The 18,861-nt window shown below is 38.9% G+C and overlaps 2 protein-coding genes across 2 annotated transcripts in view; one reads left to right on the top strand and one right to left on the bottom strand.

Moving 5' to 3' along the window:
* Nucleotides 1-2: 2 nt before the first annotated feature.
* LOC131772770 (mRNA turnover protein 4 homolog) lies at nucleotides 3-4,638 on the top strand. The gene is made up of 9 exons (XM_059088729.2): nucleotides 3-99; nucleotides 628-686; nucleotides 795-898; nucleotides 1,253-1,343; nucleotides 1,915-1,973; nucleotides 2,302-2,378; nucleotides 2,475-2,549; nucleotides 3,096-3,172; nucleotides 4,499-4,638. The coding sequence occupies exons 1-9, from the start codon at nucleotides 72-74 to the stop codon at nucleotides 4,583-4,585; spliced, it is 657 nt and encodes a 218-aa protein (XP_058944712.1). The 5' UTR covers nucleotides 3-71; the 3' UTR covers nucleotides 4,586-4,638.
* Nucleotides 4,639-5,284: 646 nt separating this feature from the next.
* LOC131772752 (nuclear anchorage protein 1-like) overlaps nucleotides 5,285-18,861 on the bottom strand; it is a 29,252-nt gene continuing 15,675 nt past the window's right edge. Inside the window, 7 exon segments of the mRNA XM_066166581.1 lie at nucleotides 5,285-12,915; nucleotides 13,477-13,501; nucleotides 16,077-17,512; nucleotides 17,514-17,610; nucleotides 17,612-17,711; nucleotides 17,714-17,854; nucleotides 17,857-18,440. Of these exon segments, the coding sequence (XP_066022678.1) occupies nucleotides 5,437-12,915; nucleotides 13,477-13,501; nucleotides 16,077-17,512; nucleotides 17,514-17,610; nucleotides 17,612-17,711; nucleotides 17,714-17,854; nucleotides 17,857-18,440 (9,862 nt within the window). The 3' untranslated portion in view covers nucleotides 5,285-5,436.

Raw genomic sequence — 18,861 nt, forward strand, 5'->3', positions numbered from 1 at the left:
TGAAGAAATTCACGTGGAGTTGATAAAGCCGTAGAGGTTTACACCAAAATTACAAAGTTTTAATCCACAAAATGCCAAAATCTAAACGAAATAGGGCAGGTAAGTATCCTCAGATGTACTTCATATTTAATCGAGTGAGTAACAAGAAAAATCAACGCCAAATGGCGTAGTTCCTGCTGAGAAAACATGTACCTCCAATAATGATTTTAGATATATGAAATTCACATATGTAGACTGCGGTGAAGAAACGAATATAAGAGATCCTCGCAGCTAAGAACACTACTGAACTAGTAGTTGAAATAAGACCTGAAAAAAAATTCAGGCTCGTACGGGATTTGAACCCATTACCTCTGCGATACCGGTGCAGCGCTGTATCAACTTAGCTAACAAGCCAACTGGGAGCTGGTCGATATGTTGGGTCCAAATACACCATCCAAGTGATGTACCTCCAAATTGGGAAAGAGGCTTGTGATGATAAAGTATTTCAAATGAACATCTAGGAGATTTTATTATTTCGATTACTCCTTTCATTTGATCAAACCAGACGTTCCTCCTTGGGTAGTTTTATTTTTTTTAAGATACGATTTTTATCTCGTTCTTCAAATAATATATTTATCTCTTTTATAGTTTCATTGACCAAAGCAAAGAAAAAGGGTTTGGAGCTAAAAACAGGACTGGTGAAGGAGGTAAACTGGCTTATTGTAAATCCATTAACTTAACTATAGATAAGTGTTTACAGCTGATTTTCTGATGAAAAAAAGTATACGCCACTATTTGATTTGTTTGTGAAATAGATCCAAGAATGCGTGGACAATTATGCCTTCATGTACGTATTCTCTGTGGAAAATATGAGAAATAGTAAACTTAAGGAAGTGAGAAACGAATGGAAACATAGCAGGTAGGTTGAATGATAGCAGAAATTATAATTTACTTGTTTTATTTCTTCATACTTATTGAACACCTTGAAAAAAAAATTATGTAGATCTTCATTTAAAACAGTGTAGCATTAACCATTTGATGCCTAAGGGTGACTAGCATCTAAATTCTCTTCACAATATCATCTCTGAATCACATTATGGTCACAGGAATAAAGGAAATGATCAGAAACTCAAAAAGCTCTTGATTGTTGATCAAATTCTCCTTGTCAGCACCTTAGGAAATGTATAGAGAACAGTATGGAGAATATGCATACTGATGTTAGGGTGTGAAGAGTTAATAGTCCTCGTTCAGTTTTTGTTTTCTTCTCTTGCAGGTTTTTCTTTGGAAAGAATAAAGTCATGACCATTGCCCTTGGCAGAGAAAAGGAAACAGAATATAAGGAAAACTTACATAAGATAGCTAATGTGAGTAATAACTGAATGCTTTAACTCCCAGGATCTAATTGGTAATTCTCCCTTCTAGCTGCTACACATTTCCTTGTAAATTAGTTGCAAGAATTTGGTGTTAGATCAAGGTAATAGGGCTGAGATAATGATATTAATGAGTTTATGTACGACATTCTCAATATGAATATGTTCTAGTGTACTTTACAGTACTCTTCGGGGGACTTAAGCCAGGCTACATTGAGTAGTTTACAACTTTGAAAGGGAATATTTCAGGTGCCCCAGTTTAGGAATTTTTGGAAACAAGGTCCGACCATCACACTGGAAGCTATGTTCCTTACCCCCCTGAGTAGAGGGTAGAGTTCCTACCCCCTATTCCGTGAGTGTCCATTTATACAGCCATGACACATACAGTGCTTAGTTACACAGTCCAGATACAACCATGATGTGCACACTGTCCTGTTCAAGCTCAAATTAATCTGTTGATGACCAATCACATTCTAGAATTTTGTGGCAATTTTGATTAAATAGGTAAACTAGCAAACTGCCTGAATATAGAAGAAAACTGAATTTATTTTGTTCTGTTTTCTAGAAATTAAAAGGACAATGTGGATTGATGTTTACAAATCAAGCTAAAGAAGATGTAGTGAGGTAAAACTTGACTGTGACAGTCTGCCATTAAGTCACTCGATCATTCCATCATTTTATCTTCGTGTACTTCAGTCGACTTTTCAGCTAGTCAGTCAGTCAGTCATTCATTCAGTCAGTCAGTCAGTCAGTCAGTCAGTCAGTCAGTCAGTCAGTCAGTCAGTCAGTCAGTCAGTCAGTCAGTCATTCATTCAGTCTGTCAGTCTGTCAGCCAGTTGGTCAGTGAGTCATTCAGTCAGTCAGTCAGTTAATCATCAGGCAGCCATCTAATCATCATTGAGTCACTACCTTCACCAAACTTGTATAAGTTCCATTCTTGTTTGCTTTCCAGATGGTTTAACGACTACAGTGAACTGGATTATGCCAGGTCAGGCAATGAAGCAACAGATGATGTCACAATAGATGCAGGTATAAAACTCATTCTGTAGCAAAAAGAAATTTGCACATTCAATTTCTTTACATGGCAATCTAAATAATGAAAAATATATTAATTTTGTTTACAAGGTCCACTGGATCAGTTTCAGCACTCGATGGAACCACAACTTAGACAGCTTGGACTTAATACAACTCTTAAAAAAGGTACCTTACATATTTGTGTGTACAGGAATAAAAGGCCTTTTTTGTTGTCATTTTTTTTTTCTATTCTATTTCTTTTTTTGGGGGGGAGGGGGGTGGGGATTTATCACTTTTAGAAATTAGTAATTTGAACAGTGGGCAAAATGAAAGGTGCGATCTTCCTGTTGAACTGGGGTGTGCAATGTTTTTGTCTTTTTACACGGGGCTGCATCTTGGGACACCCCCATATACTGGGTGTGCTTTCGAGGAAGAGTTGATAACTTAGAAAAACCCAGTGTGCCTTAAAGTGATTCATCCCTAAATGGAATACTGATACTTAAAAGGCTCCCTCTCATGAGAAATTTATCAGGCTTTCATGCAGCACCCATTTATACTCCTGAGTCGGTAGGCACAGGTAGAGTAAAGAATCTTACATTAGAGCACATGTTATAGTTGCACCAGATCTTAAAACCTGTACCTCTTGAACCAGAGTTTGGTGCACTAGCCAGTAGGTTATTGCACCTTCTGCCAGCATAGCACCAACATAATACAAAATAATTTTGTTCGTAGGTATCATAACACTTCAAACCGATTTCCAAATCTGCAAAGAAGGTGACACTCTAACCCCAGAACAGGCCAGACTCTTGGTGAGAAACTCTGTTACTTATTCTTCATTGATTAGTATATAAACCTGTTTTTTTTTTTAACAAGTCAATTAGAGGAACCACATTCATGTAAACTCTTAACTTTTTCACTCCTAAGAGTGACTAGAATCTACTTACTCCCTTCAACATCACCTGTCAATCACACACAAGGGCAGGAGAATAAAGGAAATGATCACCAACTGTTAAAAGAGGCTCTTGATTATAGAACAAATTCTCCTTATCAACACCTTAAGAAATGTATAGAGAACAGTATGGAGAATATGCATACTGATGTTAGCTTGTAAAGGGGTTTAAATTCCCTTAGCCTCCGACTGACACAATATTGACTCACTCCACTCAGTTCTAACAAGCAGAAAATTTATTTTCTTAATATAACACTGTTAAGAATATTTCTAAATCATCTCTGTTTAATTTCCTCTTTTTATTCAAAGACTATCTTAACAAACTCAATGAAACTTGATCCTGTAAAAAACTATCACTATATTTTGTGCAGTGCCATATATACAATGTAACTGTTGAAGTAACATACTCTGTGTTATTCAATGCAATGGCGTAAGATCTTCCATTGCCACAAAATACTAGTAACCATCAACTTATAATTATTTTTGCTGAAATTTTGAGCATTAGCTCTGACAGAGGGGCTAACACTGAAATGTCAACTTTAGAACCTCTTTATGGTGGCCAATTTGCACCTTCAACTCTGTTGAAAAAAACCAGATTATCTTGTTCTACTCCCCCACTGACGCAGGAGCACAGTTTCTATAAAAGCCTACCCTTTTTATAGGATTATTTTAGATTTTTCTTGGCCTTCTATAACAAGTCAGAAGAATTAAGTTTCAGATCTGTGAAAAATCTTCTTGGTTGTTTAGGTGAAATATCTCAATTTGGCCAACACAATCAAGCATTAATTGTTTGTACAACATTTTCTTGCATTTATAAAATACATCTTACTTTGTAAATATAAATGAAAAAGTATCAGCATCTAAACTGTGTTAAGTTGACTAAAAATATTTACATTATATGTACTAAATGACTGTGAATTTATGAAAACCATACATGTGAACTGCAGATAAAGATGTGAATATGAAAGCGATCTTCGCAGCAATGAATACTACTTGAGCAGTAGTGAAAATAAGGCCTGAAAAAAATTCAGGCCTGTACAGAATTTGAACCCATAACCTCTGTGATACTAGTGCAGTGCTCTATCGACTAAGCTAACAAGCCAACTGGGAGCTGGTCATTATGCTGGTTCTGTATAAACCCATGAAGCGATGAATATTAAATATATGTACTCTATTTTTTGAACAGAAACTCTTTGGAAACCCACAAGCTGAATTTCACATCAGTCTCCTTTGCATGTGGTCCCAGAGTGGAATATTTGAAGAGCTCACTTAGACTGTTGAATTTCTCTATGATTTTCGTTATTTGTAAAATAAAAATTTTGAAACTGAATCAAATAAAAGATTCAATAACCTCTATATACAAAATAATGTTTTGAAAGTTTCATTGCTACTTTTCCTTAACCCTTTAACTCCTAAAAGTGACCAGCATCTAATTTCTCCTTACAGTATCAATGCTGAATCACACAGAAAGGTTAAAGGGATTAACCCTTTAACTCCCAGGAGTGACCAAGGCAGAATTTCTCCTTACACTATCAATACAATATCAAGCATGGAAGTAATGAGAATAAAGTAAAATATCAATTAGAGGATCATTAGTTGATCCAATACCAAATTCTCCAAATTGACATCATAAAAATTGTATGGCAGACAGTAGGGAGAATTACTAAAAAAATTATGGGAGTTAAAGGGTTAAAGAAATTATCACAAATTTAAGGAGCTCTTGATTGTTAAACAAATTCTCCCTCTCAGCACTTTTAGTAAATATGTAGAGAACTCTATGGAGAATATGCACACTGATGTTAGGGTCTATTTGGGTTTGAGCACAAATTTTTCTCAGTAGAATTTTAAGTTGCCCTGATCTTTTTTGCAAAGATAATTTTCATTTAAAATTTATTTTGAGGCCATGGGTATTTGGAGATTATCCATACATTACAATTTATATACAAATAGAACAATAATAATAAAAAAATTAGTTTTACGTTGTTGAAAGATATTACTTTGAATTATTATTTTGTAAAATTTTTACCAACTTCCCAGGCTGGCTAGAATGTGTTTTCGCTCCATAAAGACTCACATTTTCTACCGTTGTAACAAATGTAAAGATTTAAAAAAAAAAAATCAATTCTATTTCTTATCAAAAGCTGCTATTAATTTCTGGAGCCGTCCTTTTCCCATTGCCTCATCCTGATCTTCAGCTTCACCCTTCTCCAATACTACTTCTTTCTTTTTTTCCTCAATGTGGTACTGATTAGATTTTTTTTCAGTAACTTTCTGCTTCTGTTTTCGTTCATTTTGTTTGGATGTAGTTTGTTTTAATTGGCCACCTTTACTGGCTTCTTCCAACTCTCTCCTTATTTCACTTGGTGATTTAAAAATCTCGTCACCTTGCTCGATGTTGGCAGTCATAGCCTTTCGCTTCTTCTTCGTCTTTTCCTCTCGAGTTGAGCTTGAATTTTTGTCCGAAGGCGCTGGCACAATTACATCGTCTACCATAATCATAACACTGTACTGCGGAGCTTCTGTTATTTCTTTCTTCTGTTTCTTGCTCCCTCGAGGAAACAGTGCAGGTTTTAATTTGTCTTTAAATTTCCTTGGTTGAGGGACTGGTCCCGGTTCAGCTATTTCTTGAGAGTTGACGACATTACCCTTAGCTCTTGTCACATGATTTATATCGCCAATTCCAATTGGCAAGTTGCTTGGTTGTCCTCCGTCAACCTTTGTATCTTTAGTATTGAAAGGGCCTGGAGCGGATTCTTTCGGCGAGTTAATGACGTCGCCGAGCGTCTTGTGATTAGTGTAGGAGTTGTTGTTTGGTTTAACGTGAGTGATGTCAACATCAACACTATCTACGTCATCGTTCGTCGTGACATCAGCATCGTCGCTTTGTAAGTCATCTGTGACGTCAAAAAAGACATCACCATTGTCATTTATGCCAGTTGCTTTGCCGTCGACATTCTGTTGGTTTTCTCTCATTCTCATTAGTTCCTCAAAGGGATCGAGGATTTCTTCATCGTTCTTGTCTTGAGACTGAGGTTGTGGGAGATCTAACGGATCAAACGAGACCAGCAGAGTTTGCTCAGGAAATACAGGGGGAGATGGTGATTGCAAAGTCAGGTCAGTGACGTTTGTCAGGGTGGAGGTGTAAGAGGCCTGGGACTCAAACTGAAACAGATCATCTGAAGGTGGTTTAATCAACAGCGGTTGTTGGTATTCCTGTGACGGTTCATAGTCGATCTGCGAGGTAACAGCATCATCTACTCCTAAATCAAGACCATCATCTGCCGTATGCGTCAAAGTTGCTCGACTTGGTGGAGATTCAGTGACCGCTGATCGTTGGTAATCAATGTAGGAGTTATTTCCGTCAATCAGATCGTCTGCGAAGTCTTCTGCAGTTTGTTTTTCACTCGGCGTTTCAGTCATGTCAGCATGGCTGTAATCGGTGTGGAAATCTGGTAAATCTCGAGTAATATCGAACAGATCTTCTGTCATCCCTAGTGAAGTTGTTTGCTTTCCTAGCGAATTTTCGAGAACTGGTGACGTGAAATCGATGTGTGGCTCTATAATGTCAATAATGTCCTCGGTAGCTGGGGTATCAGGAGTATCTACTCTGACTGGTTTATTAAATTGGACACCAGAGACTTCCCTGCTATCATCGTCCAATTTCTGTGAACGTTCTTGTTTGGGTGTGTTTGTTTTTACCTTATCAGCAGTAACACTATCGCATGGAATTACATTCACAACAGGGATACCAATCGTGCTCTCATTATCTGATTCCACAGGCATATCCTCCCTAGATAAATTACTGGGTGCCCTGTCTTCATTAAGTACACTACTTTCGTCGAAAAAGTCGAACATGGACTGAGTTGATCGAAGTGAATCGACGGAGCTGTCTCGGCTCCTGTTCGGTCGCTGTCGTGCTCTGCTCGGCCTTCCGTACTCTGACAGATTATCAGCGCTTTTTCTCCTCCAATCCTTACCTCCCATTGATGTCCTTTGCACCCTTATTTCGTGTTTCTTTATATCTTTTAGGAGTTCGTTTTCCAAGTCGGTTACTTTGATTTGAGCGGTGCTTAACTTGTCTGACCAGTCTCGAATCAATTTATCTGCTCTCTCCGGATTAGACTGCAACTCCGACACTCTCGCGACCGCAACTTCGGAATCCGTCGGAAGGTTTGCTTTCTCTTTATACATCGCCTCCAACTTCGCTAGCTTGGCTTTTGTGTCGGCTAATTCTTTTGAAAGCCTTTCATTCTCGATATTTACTTTCTTGTAGGACAACTCGGTTTCCCTGAGTTTCTTGTTGACTTTTTCAGACTCATTTTCCAAGTCATCAATGTGTTCTTTCTGCATTTTCAACTTGGCTTCTTTGCGCGCGAGATCCTTCTTCACAGACTGCAGAGCTCGTTCGGCTGCATCACGGTTGTAGTTTGAGTTCAAAGCGCTCTCTTCACGTTCTGCTAAATTATTCCTGAATTCATCACTGATTTCTTTCTGTTTCTGCCAGCGTTTCTCCAATTCTAAGTTTTCTTCCTTCGAGTATTTTAACTTTCGGTTAAGTTCTTCAAGTTCCTCATGTAGGTCTGCATTATCTCGTGTAGCATCTTCCAGCCTCTGCTCAAGAGAGGCAGTTTTCCCTCGCATTTCTCTTAACGAATCTTCCATTTCGTTGATGTTTTCTTCTTGATTTTCTCTTGTTGCTTCCAATTCGGATAACATCTTTTTCGTCCTCGATAATTCTTCCCGCAACTTGTTTTTTTCTTCCATGTCTCTGTGTTGAATGTCCTCATTCTCGGCTTTACTCTTCTCCAACAAGTTCACTTTTCTTTGAATAACTTCATTATCTCTATCTCTGGTTTCGAGTTTCTGCTTCAAAGTTAAACGTTTCTCTCTTTCATACTCAAGCTCGTGGCGAATTTCATTGGTTGTCTTCTCCAGTTCTTCTTTCTTATCTGCAAGTGTTTGTTGTTTGGAAAGTGAATCATTGAACTTCCTCTCCATCTTTGTCAGTCTCTCCTTCAAGTCATTGTTTTCTGCTTCGGTTTTGTCAATTTTCTCCTTTGCATTTGCAAACTTTTGCTGTAAGAACTGTTCGTTTGATAGTCCATTATCTCTAGCCATTTCAAGTTCTGCAATACTCTCCTCTGCTGCTCTCAGTTTTTTCTCCAAAACTGCAATCTTTTCCTTGCTTGAATCCAAAGACGCGCGTGCTTTTTCAAGGTCCTTCTCTGCATCATTGTAATCTCTTTCGAATTCCCTACTCTCTCTTTGTGACTCATCCAGCTGCATTTCAAGTTTTGCAATTCTTTCTTTGGCCTCGCGCAAGTTTTCCCCAATTTGGGCATTTTTGTCTTCGCCTCTCTCGAAAGCTGTTTCCAAATCTGTTATACTTTCATGAGCTGCTGATAGCTGCTGCTCAAATTCTTTCGTTTCTCCTTTAGATTCAGCCAGTAATCGTTCCATTTCACTTTGCGTTTCCGCTGCTTCTTCCAATTTTTCTCTCAGACGTTCGTTTTCTGCTCCCAACTTACTATTTTCACTTTCGTAATCTTCAAGCTTATCGACAAGATCTTCCACTTTGTTCTCTTTCTCAGATATAATCTTCTTATTTTCTTTCCTCTCCAACTCCAAAGCTTGGATCTTTTCATCTTGTTCTGCAATGGTGTGCTCCACATCTTTCAAATTGTGGATAAGTCTTCCTTTTTCTTGTGAAACCGTGTAAAATTGCTCTTTGGTTTCAATGAGTTCTGCATGAAGATCAGAGATCTCGGTTTGATTGTTGCTCGATAACGACTTAATTTCACTATATCGTTGTTCAGAGAGATTTAATTCGTCTTGAAGTTGCTCTATCTGATTTTCCTTCTCTCTGATATCTTCTTTCAGCGCTAAAATCTCATCTTTATTTTCCAGTAGTGAAGTTTCTAAACTGTTTTTGGCCTTCACCAGTTGTTCTTGCAAGTGTTCGTTTTCTATTTGCAAATTTCTCAAACTCTCAGAAGCTTTTTGTTCATTCTCTTCTCCTTCAGCCATCTTTTCTCGTAACTCGTTCACTTCCCTCTCTAATTCTGCGGAACCCTCCTGAAGAAGAGAGATTTCTTGTAATAACGCTGTCGCCTCTTGTTCCATACTCTGATACTCACGCCCCTTCTCGCCCACCTGAACTTGCAAATTGGCATAGCTCTCTTCAGATTGGTTTAAATTTGCTTTTAGGGTTTCTTCTGTGTTGCGTGAAATTTCCTGTTGTCTCTCCAGCTCCACTATAACTTCTTGTGCTCTTTGCAGCTTCTCCTGGGCATCGGAGCACTTCTCAAGCTGTTCAGATACAGCCCTCTCCTTCTCTGTTACCTCAGAGAGCATTTTTTGCAAATCATTAACCTCTTGTTCCAATTCTACAGAACCCCGTTGCAAGTGAAGAATCTGCTGCTGCAAATTTTTAGCATCTTGGTCTGCATTTCGGCATTGTTTCTGGGCTTCACTTAGTTGTACCTGCAAATTTGCATTGCTATCTTCTGATTTATGAAGTAGTTCTTGCAGAGATTGTTCTCTCTCGCGTGAAAGTCCTTGATTTCTTTCAAAATCCAGAATAATTTTCTGGGCCCTTAACAACTCTTCTTCAACGTGAGAACCTGTTTCCTTGGAGCTATTTACAAAGGATTTTAGATCCTCTCGTTCATTGCATAACGCGGACAGCTCTTTTTGTAACTTGGCAACCTCTTCATCTTTTGCAAATAGTTCCTCTTGCATTATCTTTTGAAAATTGTCTTTGTTTTCCTGAACAGAGATACAATTCTTCTCCATAATTTTTAGGTCTTCTTGAGTTTTTGATAATTCTGACAATAATTGTTCCTTATCTTCTGCCATCTTGGCCAGACATATTTCATAATCTCGAACTTTATCTTCCAGCTCCCTCTCATTGGTTTGAATTTCATCAACACCTTCGATCACAGGTTTCATAGACGGACCATCTTGTTCATCGGCAAAATTTATGAGTGTTCCATCAGGTTCACTTTCTAAACATTCCACATCATTCTCTAAACCTGCCTCCACAACAGGTTGTAAAATGGCTGTCTCTATCGGCTCGTCGACAAAAAGCAAAATATCTTCAAGTTTCTCCTGCTGCGGGTTATTTTGCTCCACGCGATTTTCCACCCGTGATTTAATGTTGTGGTTTTCCTTCAATGCTTGCGCGAGTACCTTCTCCTTTTCTCTCAATTCCTTGTTCTCTTCCATCATCTTACGAAGCTTCGAATCGATTTGAAGTTGTAAGCTCCTTGCTTCCTCTTCACGATCTTTAAGCTCTTCGTTCTCAGCAAGGACGTCCGCCAGTCGCTTCTCAGTTTCTTTAAGCCTGCGAGCTTCCAGTGCAAGTGCAGCTTTCGTTTTACTGTCCTCGTTTGTTGCCACATTTTCCTCGAACAAAACGGGTTGTTGAGGATGAAATTTATTTTGGATGAGAATTTCTCTTCTTAGTTTGTCAATAGCTTTTTCTCTCTCCAGGTCTGAGAACCCGCTATCTGGACTCGCCGGACCCGCTGTGGGGTTAAATGGCCAGGAATCTTTAGCTGCACCTTCTTTTTGGGGTGACCGCATCGGTAATTTTCCAGATTTTAGTAGGTCCAATTCTTGGTCCAGCAACATCTTCGCCATTCGTAGACCTTCCATCTGACGATTTTTCCCGAGAATTTCATCGGTTAATGCATCCATTTGGTTGTGAAGCTCCAACAGTTCATTCTGTAGTTCTTTAATTCTTTCATCTTTCCTCTTCATGAGAGTTTCATGAGCGTCTAATCTCATTCTTTGCAAAGAGTTTTGTTCCCGTGCGCTTTGCAATGCTTCTTCCAACTCTTCGATTTCTGTTTTGCTTGTTTCGTAATCTTCCTTCAATCTTTGATTTTCCAAGTTCAGTTCTTGGACGTCCTTCTCAATATCACTAACTCGTTGCTCGTCTTCTTCATTCACTTTCTTGGATTGTACCCTTCTCTCTAAAATCGAAATTTTTTCTTTAGACCTCTCAGCCTCTGCTAGTAGATCTCTCTTCTTTTCCTCACTGGACTCGTAAAATCCGCGTACTTGTGCGAGTTCTTTCTTAGCGAGATACAACTGTTGCTCAACTTGGGTGTATTTTTCCAAGTTCGCGAGAACATCCTGACTTAACTGCGCTTCTTTGTCATCGTGTTGTCTCTTTTGCCGCTCCAATTCATCAACCTTTCCTTGCAATTCGTGTAGATGCAGCTTCATTTTAGAAATTGCGCTTCCTTGTGCTTCAGTAGTCGTTTCTGAGCTCAAACGATCAATCTCCCGATCTGCGTTTTCTTTCTGTAGTCTTTCGTTTTCTATCTTCAGCGACCTCTCTTCGCCTCGAACAGCGGCCAGTTCTCTTTTCAGCTCTTCGATCGCTTTTATGAATCCTTGTTTCTCCTTGCACACAGATTCAAGGAAACGTTCTTTGTCGTTCAACTTATCTCTGTAACTTTCGCACTTTTCTCGTAGCACCAAAATGCCTTTCTCCAGTTCAGGCAAGTTTGCTTTGGAATTTGCGTCGCTTATGCAACGCTGTAAATACAAACGCTCTTGCTCCGAGCTACTAAGCTTTTCTCTCAAAGTGTTTATTTGCTCCTCGCTAAACTGCAATTCTTGCTGTAATTTTGTATTATCTCGCTCTGAATTCAAACGTGTTGCATTCACCCTCAAAATTTCGTCTTGAAGTGTTTTCATATCTTCATGTAAACCTTTGTTTTCAGCTTCCAAGCGATTAAGCTTTTTATCTTTAGAGCTCATGTCTTTGTTATAAGACTCGCAAAGCTTTTCCTGAAGAGCGACTTTTCTTTCAAGTCTAGCATAATCATTTGATTCGTATTTACGAAGCATTTCCCTTAAACGAGAATTTTCTTTCATGAGTGTTTCGCTAAGGTCATCATGCTCAACGTAACCAGGTTTTATTCGATAACCACGGAGTCCATTTTCACGTGGGCGAGAATTACCCGTCGCTTTTAGTAGCATATTCTCTCGTTTTAATGTATCCACATCCGTTTCAAGTGTTTGTTTAGCAGCTTTCAGCCGCTCGATTAAAGCATCCTTCTCTGCTTCTTCTTCACGATGTTGCTGGCAAGATTCTTGATGCCTTAAAAGCTGCGCGTGCATAATTTCAAAGCTAGAGATTAAATCTTCTTTCTGGGCTTCCATTTGTTCAAAATAGGACAACAGTGACATTTTTAGATCGTCCTCTAATTTCGATACTTGAAGACCCAGCACCCTCACCAGACTATCACGCGCCCCTCGTGATTTATCACCTTCTATAAAATCTGTACTTTCGTGCGGGCTAAGATCCAAATTTGGCGATTCCATTCCTACTCCAGAACTTGCTCCCTCGTCGCTGTCTTGCCTGAGCTCTCGGTAACCATCCCATTCACTTTCTCCGTTCATTGTGGATGATTCACCGTTCGATATACCATGGAAATTCTCCGAGTCGCTTTTCGGATCCGTAAGCGCCCTTAATTTGTTCAGGGTTTCCTTTGCTAGTTCGAGCTGTTCGTGAATCTGTTCTTTTTCCTGTGCGTAATTTGCCATGTATTCAATCAGTCGAAAATAATCCAGCGTTAATAGTCGCTTTTAAGTCGCGGCAAGCATGCCGCGACGACTTTTGAAGCTAAAATAAACCATGTACGTTACTGGAGGATCCTCATGAGATAAAGACGCTTTTGTATTGACTTTCTGCCTCTTCACGTTATAGATAGGACTCCTTCTTTGCAACACTCTCCAGGTTCGCTAACGAACGTAGCTTATTTTTATGCGTGATGAAAATGCACACCGCAAAGTCTGAAACTGAAATTATTACCCGAAGAAATATACTGACTGTTATTCACCGCAAAGTCAAAATTCCCATCGATACATCCCTGACGATAGATTTTGGACGTTTAGCACCTGAAGTTGTCTTCAAATTTCTCGGCTCTCGGTGAAACCACAATGTCATGAGTTCTCTATTCGTGAAATTTTGTAAGAGGCCATTTAATCAGGAATAAAGCGGCTGATATCTATTATGCAAAAAAGCCATTTGTTGTTATTTCCCGTTTCCTTCTTTTTCTTTGTGATTCGTCAGTTGTGAAGTTTACGACAGGTGTACGTGTCATTTTCTGAAACTATGGAGACCAGTTTTTTTTTAACTGGCACCAGATTGGCTGATGCATTGTACGACCTGTCATTTAATTTTGTGAAAAAAACGAACTTAACTTAGAGTCTAAAATTTCTGACATTTGAATACTGGCCAAATCAATCATTTTCATTGATTTGTTCAAATTTTGGCGCAGAATATAATCTGATATTGCTGCTGCAAACATTCATACCTGTTATATTGATTCATCAATTTAAGTCGAGCCTGAATAAACAGCTCGCAAATATATCCATTTACAATGCACAGGAAAGAAAGCTCAAAACTGGAGCAATATTTTTCAAAACACAACAGCGTCTGTTTAAGATTTATGCACGTATACGATAATTGTTATTGAATTTTATCTTTATTTGATTTCTGGAAGTAACATTGGACGAGGATATTTAACAAGAGCACGGCAATTGAATTTGCCTCCGTTGGCAAATTTAGAGCGTTAATGTATCTCATCGGATTTTTCAGACCTTAATGAAAAAAACTTTTTCGCTCAGAAAACGAAAATTTACATAATTCAAAATCATTGAAACGAAAATTTTTGAAAACTTTGACCGTAAAATTCAGTAAAAGAAATTGAAAATTTAGATTCATTTCTTTAAAGTTTTTTGCTTAGTTAAAATGTATTTTGAAAATTGTAGTCAGGTTGATTTAGAGATAAATTTTAGCATTTAATTAGGCAAATTAGGTTAAGTTTTGTGCGCTAGCGTTTGTCGCAGTTGGCAACCTTCATTAATTTGACTTTTATCAACTTCCAACTGATAATATTTTCAACGTTCGTGGTCTTGATTTTTTTTACGGTATGCGCTTTCCCACTCACGTTACCGAAATATTCGTTAAAGGTGTTTTCCTTTAACTCCTATAACTGACCAAGACAGAATTTCTCCCTACAAAATCTATACAATGTCAGACAGAAAGGGGATGAAAATTAAGAATGATATTAATTTAGGGATTATTAGTTGATCCAATACCAAATTCTCCGAACAAGCATAATAATAATTGAATGGCAGACAGTAAGGAGAGTTAATGATGACATCTTGGGAGTGAAAGGGTGAAAGGAAACGTACAATGGTACCTGTATTAAGCAGCACAGTAGTAAGCGGTCACCCTGTATTTAGCGGTCTTTTTTAAAAGTCCCAAAATTTTTTCCCTAAAGTACTCCAATTTTTACTTCCATTTAGGGGTCAAAGTCATCCTTTACTCAGTCCTAACGGTCTGTTTGTACTGTCCGCTACTTGTGTTGTACGGTCACTAAAAAGCGCAGGTACTCAAATAAAATTAAGAATAATCTTTCAAGTACAATTTAATCCACGATTCTCTCCCAAAATCAATGTTAGTAGTATTTATGAGTGAATTTTTGTAAATTAAGTGGTCAATTATGGCAAACAAAATGCGTTTTTCATCGCTTTTTTTTTTACTCCTATTCTGTACAACCTGTAATCTGCGTCAACCTTTAGTAAGCAGTCATTGCGTCGTTCCCTGTGGGTGACCTCTGGACACAGGTTCGACTGTCTAATGATTCACGAGGTGCCAAGCTAAACTGGATGATTCATTAACGGGCAAAACAAGACCACACATTTTATTAATGTCTTTTTTATCAAGGAATAGATACTCATTGAAACGATCTTGGTTGACCTGAAGCCATACAAAATCTTATAAGAAAACCAAATTCGACTGAATTTAAATATAATTCTATGAAGACTTAAAACGTGCGTTAAGCATTCTCCTGAAGTCATATGAGTAATTCCCTATAATACCCCTCACGTTTAATAACGGCTTTTGAATCATTTGAAAAAAAAATGTAACTTAAACGTGTATCTCTCGATTGACGAGTTACAATACTACCAACACCTGTAGTACTAAGATAAATGCAGTGACACTCTTAATACAAAGTGTTACAACTTAAAACCTAGCTTTTTCAAAAATCATTTCCATAGAGATTTACACGGTAGAAAAGCTACATATATATGCCACATGGTACGTTCTGGCAGATGAAGACTCCTAAGAGAACCCTTTTTTCATTAATCATTAACATAAAATAACAATTGCCTAATACAAAGAATGTATGATTTAGAAAATTTTTCCTAAGAAAAGCACGTAGGCTTTCATATCAGTAAATTGACCATTGATTGTGTTTAAAATATCTTAAGCGACAAAAATTAAATCTTAAAAACGCGCTTCCGAGAAAAGGTATCTAAATGCAAAGAGTACACAGCATCATGGGGCACAAAATCACACTTACATAACAAAGCAAAGTACAGCAAAGTTTGAAATGGTCACAGCCATCCCAACGCTTGCGTCACAGTTATCCCAATAAAGTGGGATAACACTCAAGACGTCTAAGAACATCAGATCTTAAAACGTCCAGTATCTGCCAGAGAATCTAACAATGGCCACAGTCATCTCAAAGCTTGAGACCATTATCCCAACAAATTGTGATCAGAATATTGTTACTTCTAAACGTTTAAGAACATCAGAATCTTAAACCTTTCATTTTCTCCAAAATCCTCCAAAAAATGGTCAAAGTCACCCCACTGTCGCAGTCACAGTCCTAGTCATCCCAATCTCCATAATAACCCTAAAACTTCCAAGATCACTAGGATCTTAATACTTCCATCTTCTTCTTGGCTCTCTCCTGCTTTCAATTTGTGCAATCTCATATCCCCCGTCCTCCTCTTCCTCGAGAGCAAATTCCACAGGTCCATACTTCCGGTCCCTATACACCTGAAAAGATGAGGCACGTCCGGTGGACCATGATGCATTTGGTGCATTTTTCGCTTCTTGTTCAATATCAATTTCCAGTTCAGTCGTTTCGTGACGTTCTTGGACGTCGATGTCGAGTGTAGTTGTTTGTGTCTTTATTTCGAGTTCTGTAATAGTGGTCTGTGGAGTAAAACTGTATTCCGAAGTTCTTTGAGGTCTGGCGTCAAATTGAGTTCTTGAGGTCGGTGGCGCAGAGCTGTATTCAGTTGTTGTCTGCGGAGTTACGTATGACTCTTCTGTTTGTGGTGTAAAGCTGTATTCAAATGTCCTCTGTGGTGCCACATTGATGTCCAGTGTTGTAACCTGTGGTTTCACATCAATGTCCAGAGTCGTTGTCTGCTGAGGCCTTTCCGTGACATCGACACGAAGCGTGGATGTTTCTGTTTGGTCATCAGACAATTCAAAGTCTTCCAGTTGTCTCTTACACTGCTCATATGCTCTGTGGCTTAGAATCAAGTCATCTTGCAAGCTCTGAATCTCGCGCTCGAGCTCGTCAATCCGGTCTTGCAGGTTTTTAACCTCATTGGCCTTGCGCTCTCGGTTCAGCTCAAGTAACTTGCACTTTCGTCTTTGATCTCCAAGTTCTCCCTCCAGTCTCTCAAGTCGACCCTGTTTGGCGATGATGTCATCGTTCGCATCGTCCAGTTTCCTCTGAGCATTTTGCAGCTCAATTTCCATTTTTCTTATTTCAAAACGCATGCCGCTGACTTCCTCAGAGATTTTCTGTTTTTCCATTGCTCTGGAATCGAACTCCCTTTCGACGATCAAAAGCCGATCCTGAGCCGTTTTCAATTCGTACTCCAAACGACGTTTTTCCTCTTCTAAGTAACTATTAGACTCTTCAAACCTTTGCAACTTGTTCTTACAGTCATTAAGATCAAATTCCAGATTCTGCTTCTCTTGGACCAAGGTTTGTTTCTCGATCAGGAATATACTGCGTTCCTCTTCAATCCTGGTGTACTTCTCTTTGATCACTGTGTATTCGTAGAAGAATTCCTCCCTTTCGCGTCTCACTTTTCCTACATCCTCGGTTATTTCAGCTTTGGATGCTATATCAGCCATCAGTCTTTCTATTTCTCGCGTCAGTTCTCTATTCTCTTTAGTGAGACTTATCTTTTCGCTTTGGAAAGTCTTGATTTCGTCTTGTAGCGTCGATCTCTCTCTTTCCCATGCCTCCAGATCTCGTTCTCTAGTTCCAGCCTCCCGCTGTAATTTCTCTAGCTCTCGTTTCACCCGCCAAAGTTCCTCTTGAACTTCAGATCTACTGACTTTAAGGGTGTTTAATTTCTTCCTTAAAGCTGCTCTTTTCATTTTCAAATGAGTCATATTCGTATTTACTCATTGACATCTCTCGTTTAAGGTGGTCAATCTCGAGTTTGCCGCTTGTATTTCCTCTTGAGCCTACCATTTTCCTCATCACAATGACCTTTTTCTGTCTTCATAACGGAAAACCTTTCCTTGATATTCTCATAATCATCTTTATTAGACGAAGTTCTTCATCGGCGCGTGATTTTTCTTTCCTCAAGTTAAAAGCTTCTTCTCTATAATTCTTCCTTTCCTCGTCCCAGCTGTCCTTGTTTTCCCGGGTATACACCAGCTCTCTCTTCAAGGTGGACACTTCAAAATAAGAGAACTTATTTGAGCGTTGAGATCGCTGTTGAGGCTTTCTTTCTCAAACACTACTCGTTGATGGTCATCGACTGCCCGGTCATACTCGAAAGTTTTAGCCGATAATTCAGATTCGCTCTTATGTAGCCTCTCGAGAGTTTCTTCTAGTTCATCTCGTAAACGATTCGTTTCTAAAATTGATTTATTGCTGCGATCATTCAGCTGCTCTTGCAAGTAATCCACTTCTTTGGTCTTTTCATCCAGTAGCCTCCGAATACGAAATAACTCCTCACTTTTTGCTTGTTGTTCATCAGAGATTTCTTTCTTCTCTTGCACGATACGTTGGTAGGTCACTTCTAACTCTGCATACCTGGTCTCGACAGAATGCAGCTTCTCTTCAAGGAAAGCTTTCTCCTCAATGCCAACAGAGGCATTACTAAGTTGTGTAACTTCATGACGCGAGACAAGGAAAAGCTCATTTTCAAGAGTGCTAATTTTTTCTCTGCATCCTCCAAACCTGACTGAAGTCTTTTGTTGTCGTCTTGAGAACGATCGTACATACTTTCCGTGGTAGAGAGTTTTCGGTGTAAATCCAGAAGTTCGTCTTGAAGATTAAGCGCTCCGTCTTTAGTACCATCCATTGCATCTCCTTGCTCCTGTAGTCTTCTCTTTAATTTGCTATTTCATCTGGAATGATTCTTTTTCTTGGTGACAATGTTGATGTGCCATCACCATTTCTGATGCTTTCTTGTGTGTTTCCAACAGCTCTCTTGAAGGCCGAGTTTCTCGTCTTCGCTTTCTTTACAAAACCTTTCGAGCTCACGGTATTTATCAGTGCTGGTTTGGAGTTCATTCCTTAAGCTTCGGATGTCCTGTTGCACTGGATTCTCGATCGGTGCTGCCCGAAAAGCGCCCATCAACAAGACTTTCCTCACTGAGTCATTCTTGGTCTTTAAAAGTTTGTACTTCCTTCTCTGCCATCAGCACCTTTCTTCCTCAAGAACTCCATTTCCTGGCTGCAGCCC

This window comes from Pocillopora verrucosa, chromosome 5 (genome assembly GCF_036669915.1).
Source record: "Pocillopora verrucosa isolate sample1 chromosome 5, ASM3666991v2, whole genome shotgun sequence".
NCBI classification, from domain to species: domain Eukaryota; kingdom Metazoa; phylum Cnidaria; class Anthozoa; order Scleractinia; family Pocilloporidae; genus Pocillopora; species Pocillopora verrucosa.

What these genes read in the sequence shown, in the direction of transcription:
- LOC131772770 (XM_059088729.2), top strand. Translation starts at nt 72, where the DNA reads ATGCCAAAATCTAAACGAAATAGGGCAG. An exon ending in ATCTAAACGAAATAGGGCAG is followed by an intron (nt 100 to 627) that starts GTAAGTATCCTC and finishes TCTCTTTTATAG; the next exon opens with TTTCATTGACCAAAGCAAAG. An exon ending in TGATGTCACAATAGATGCAG is followed by an intron (nt 2,379 to 2,474) that starts GTATAAAACTCA and finishes TTTGTTTACAAG; the next exon opens with GTCCACTGGATCAGTTTCAG.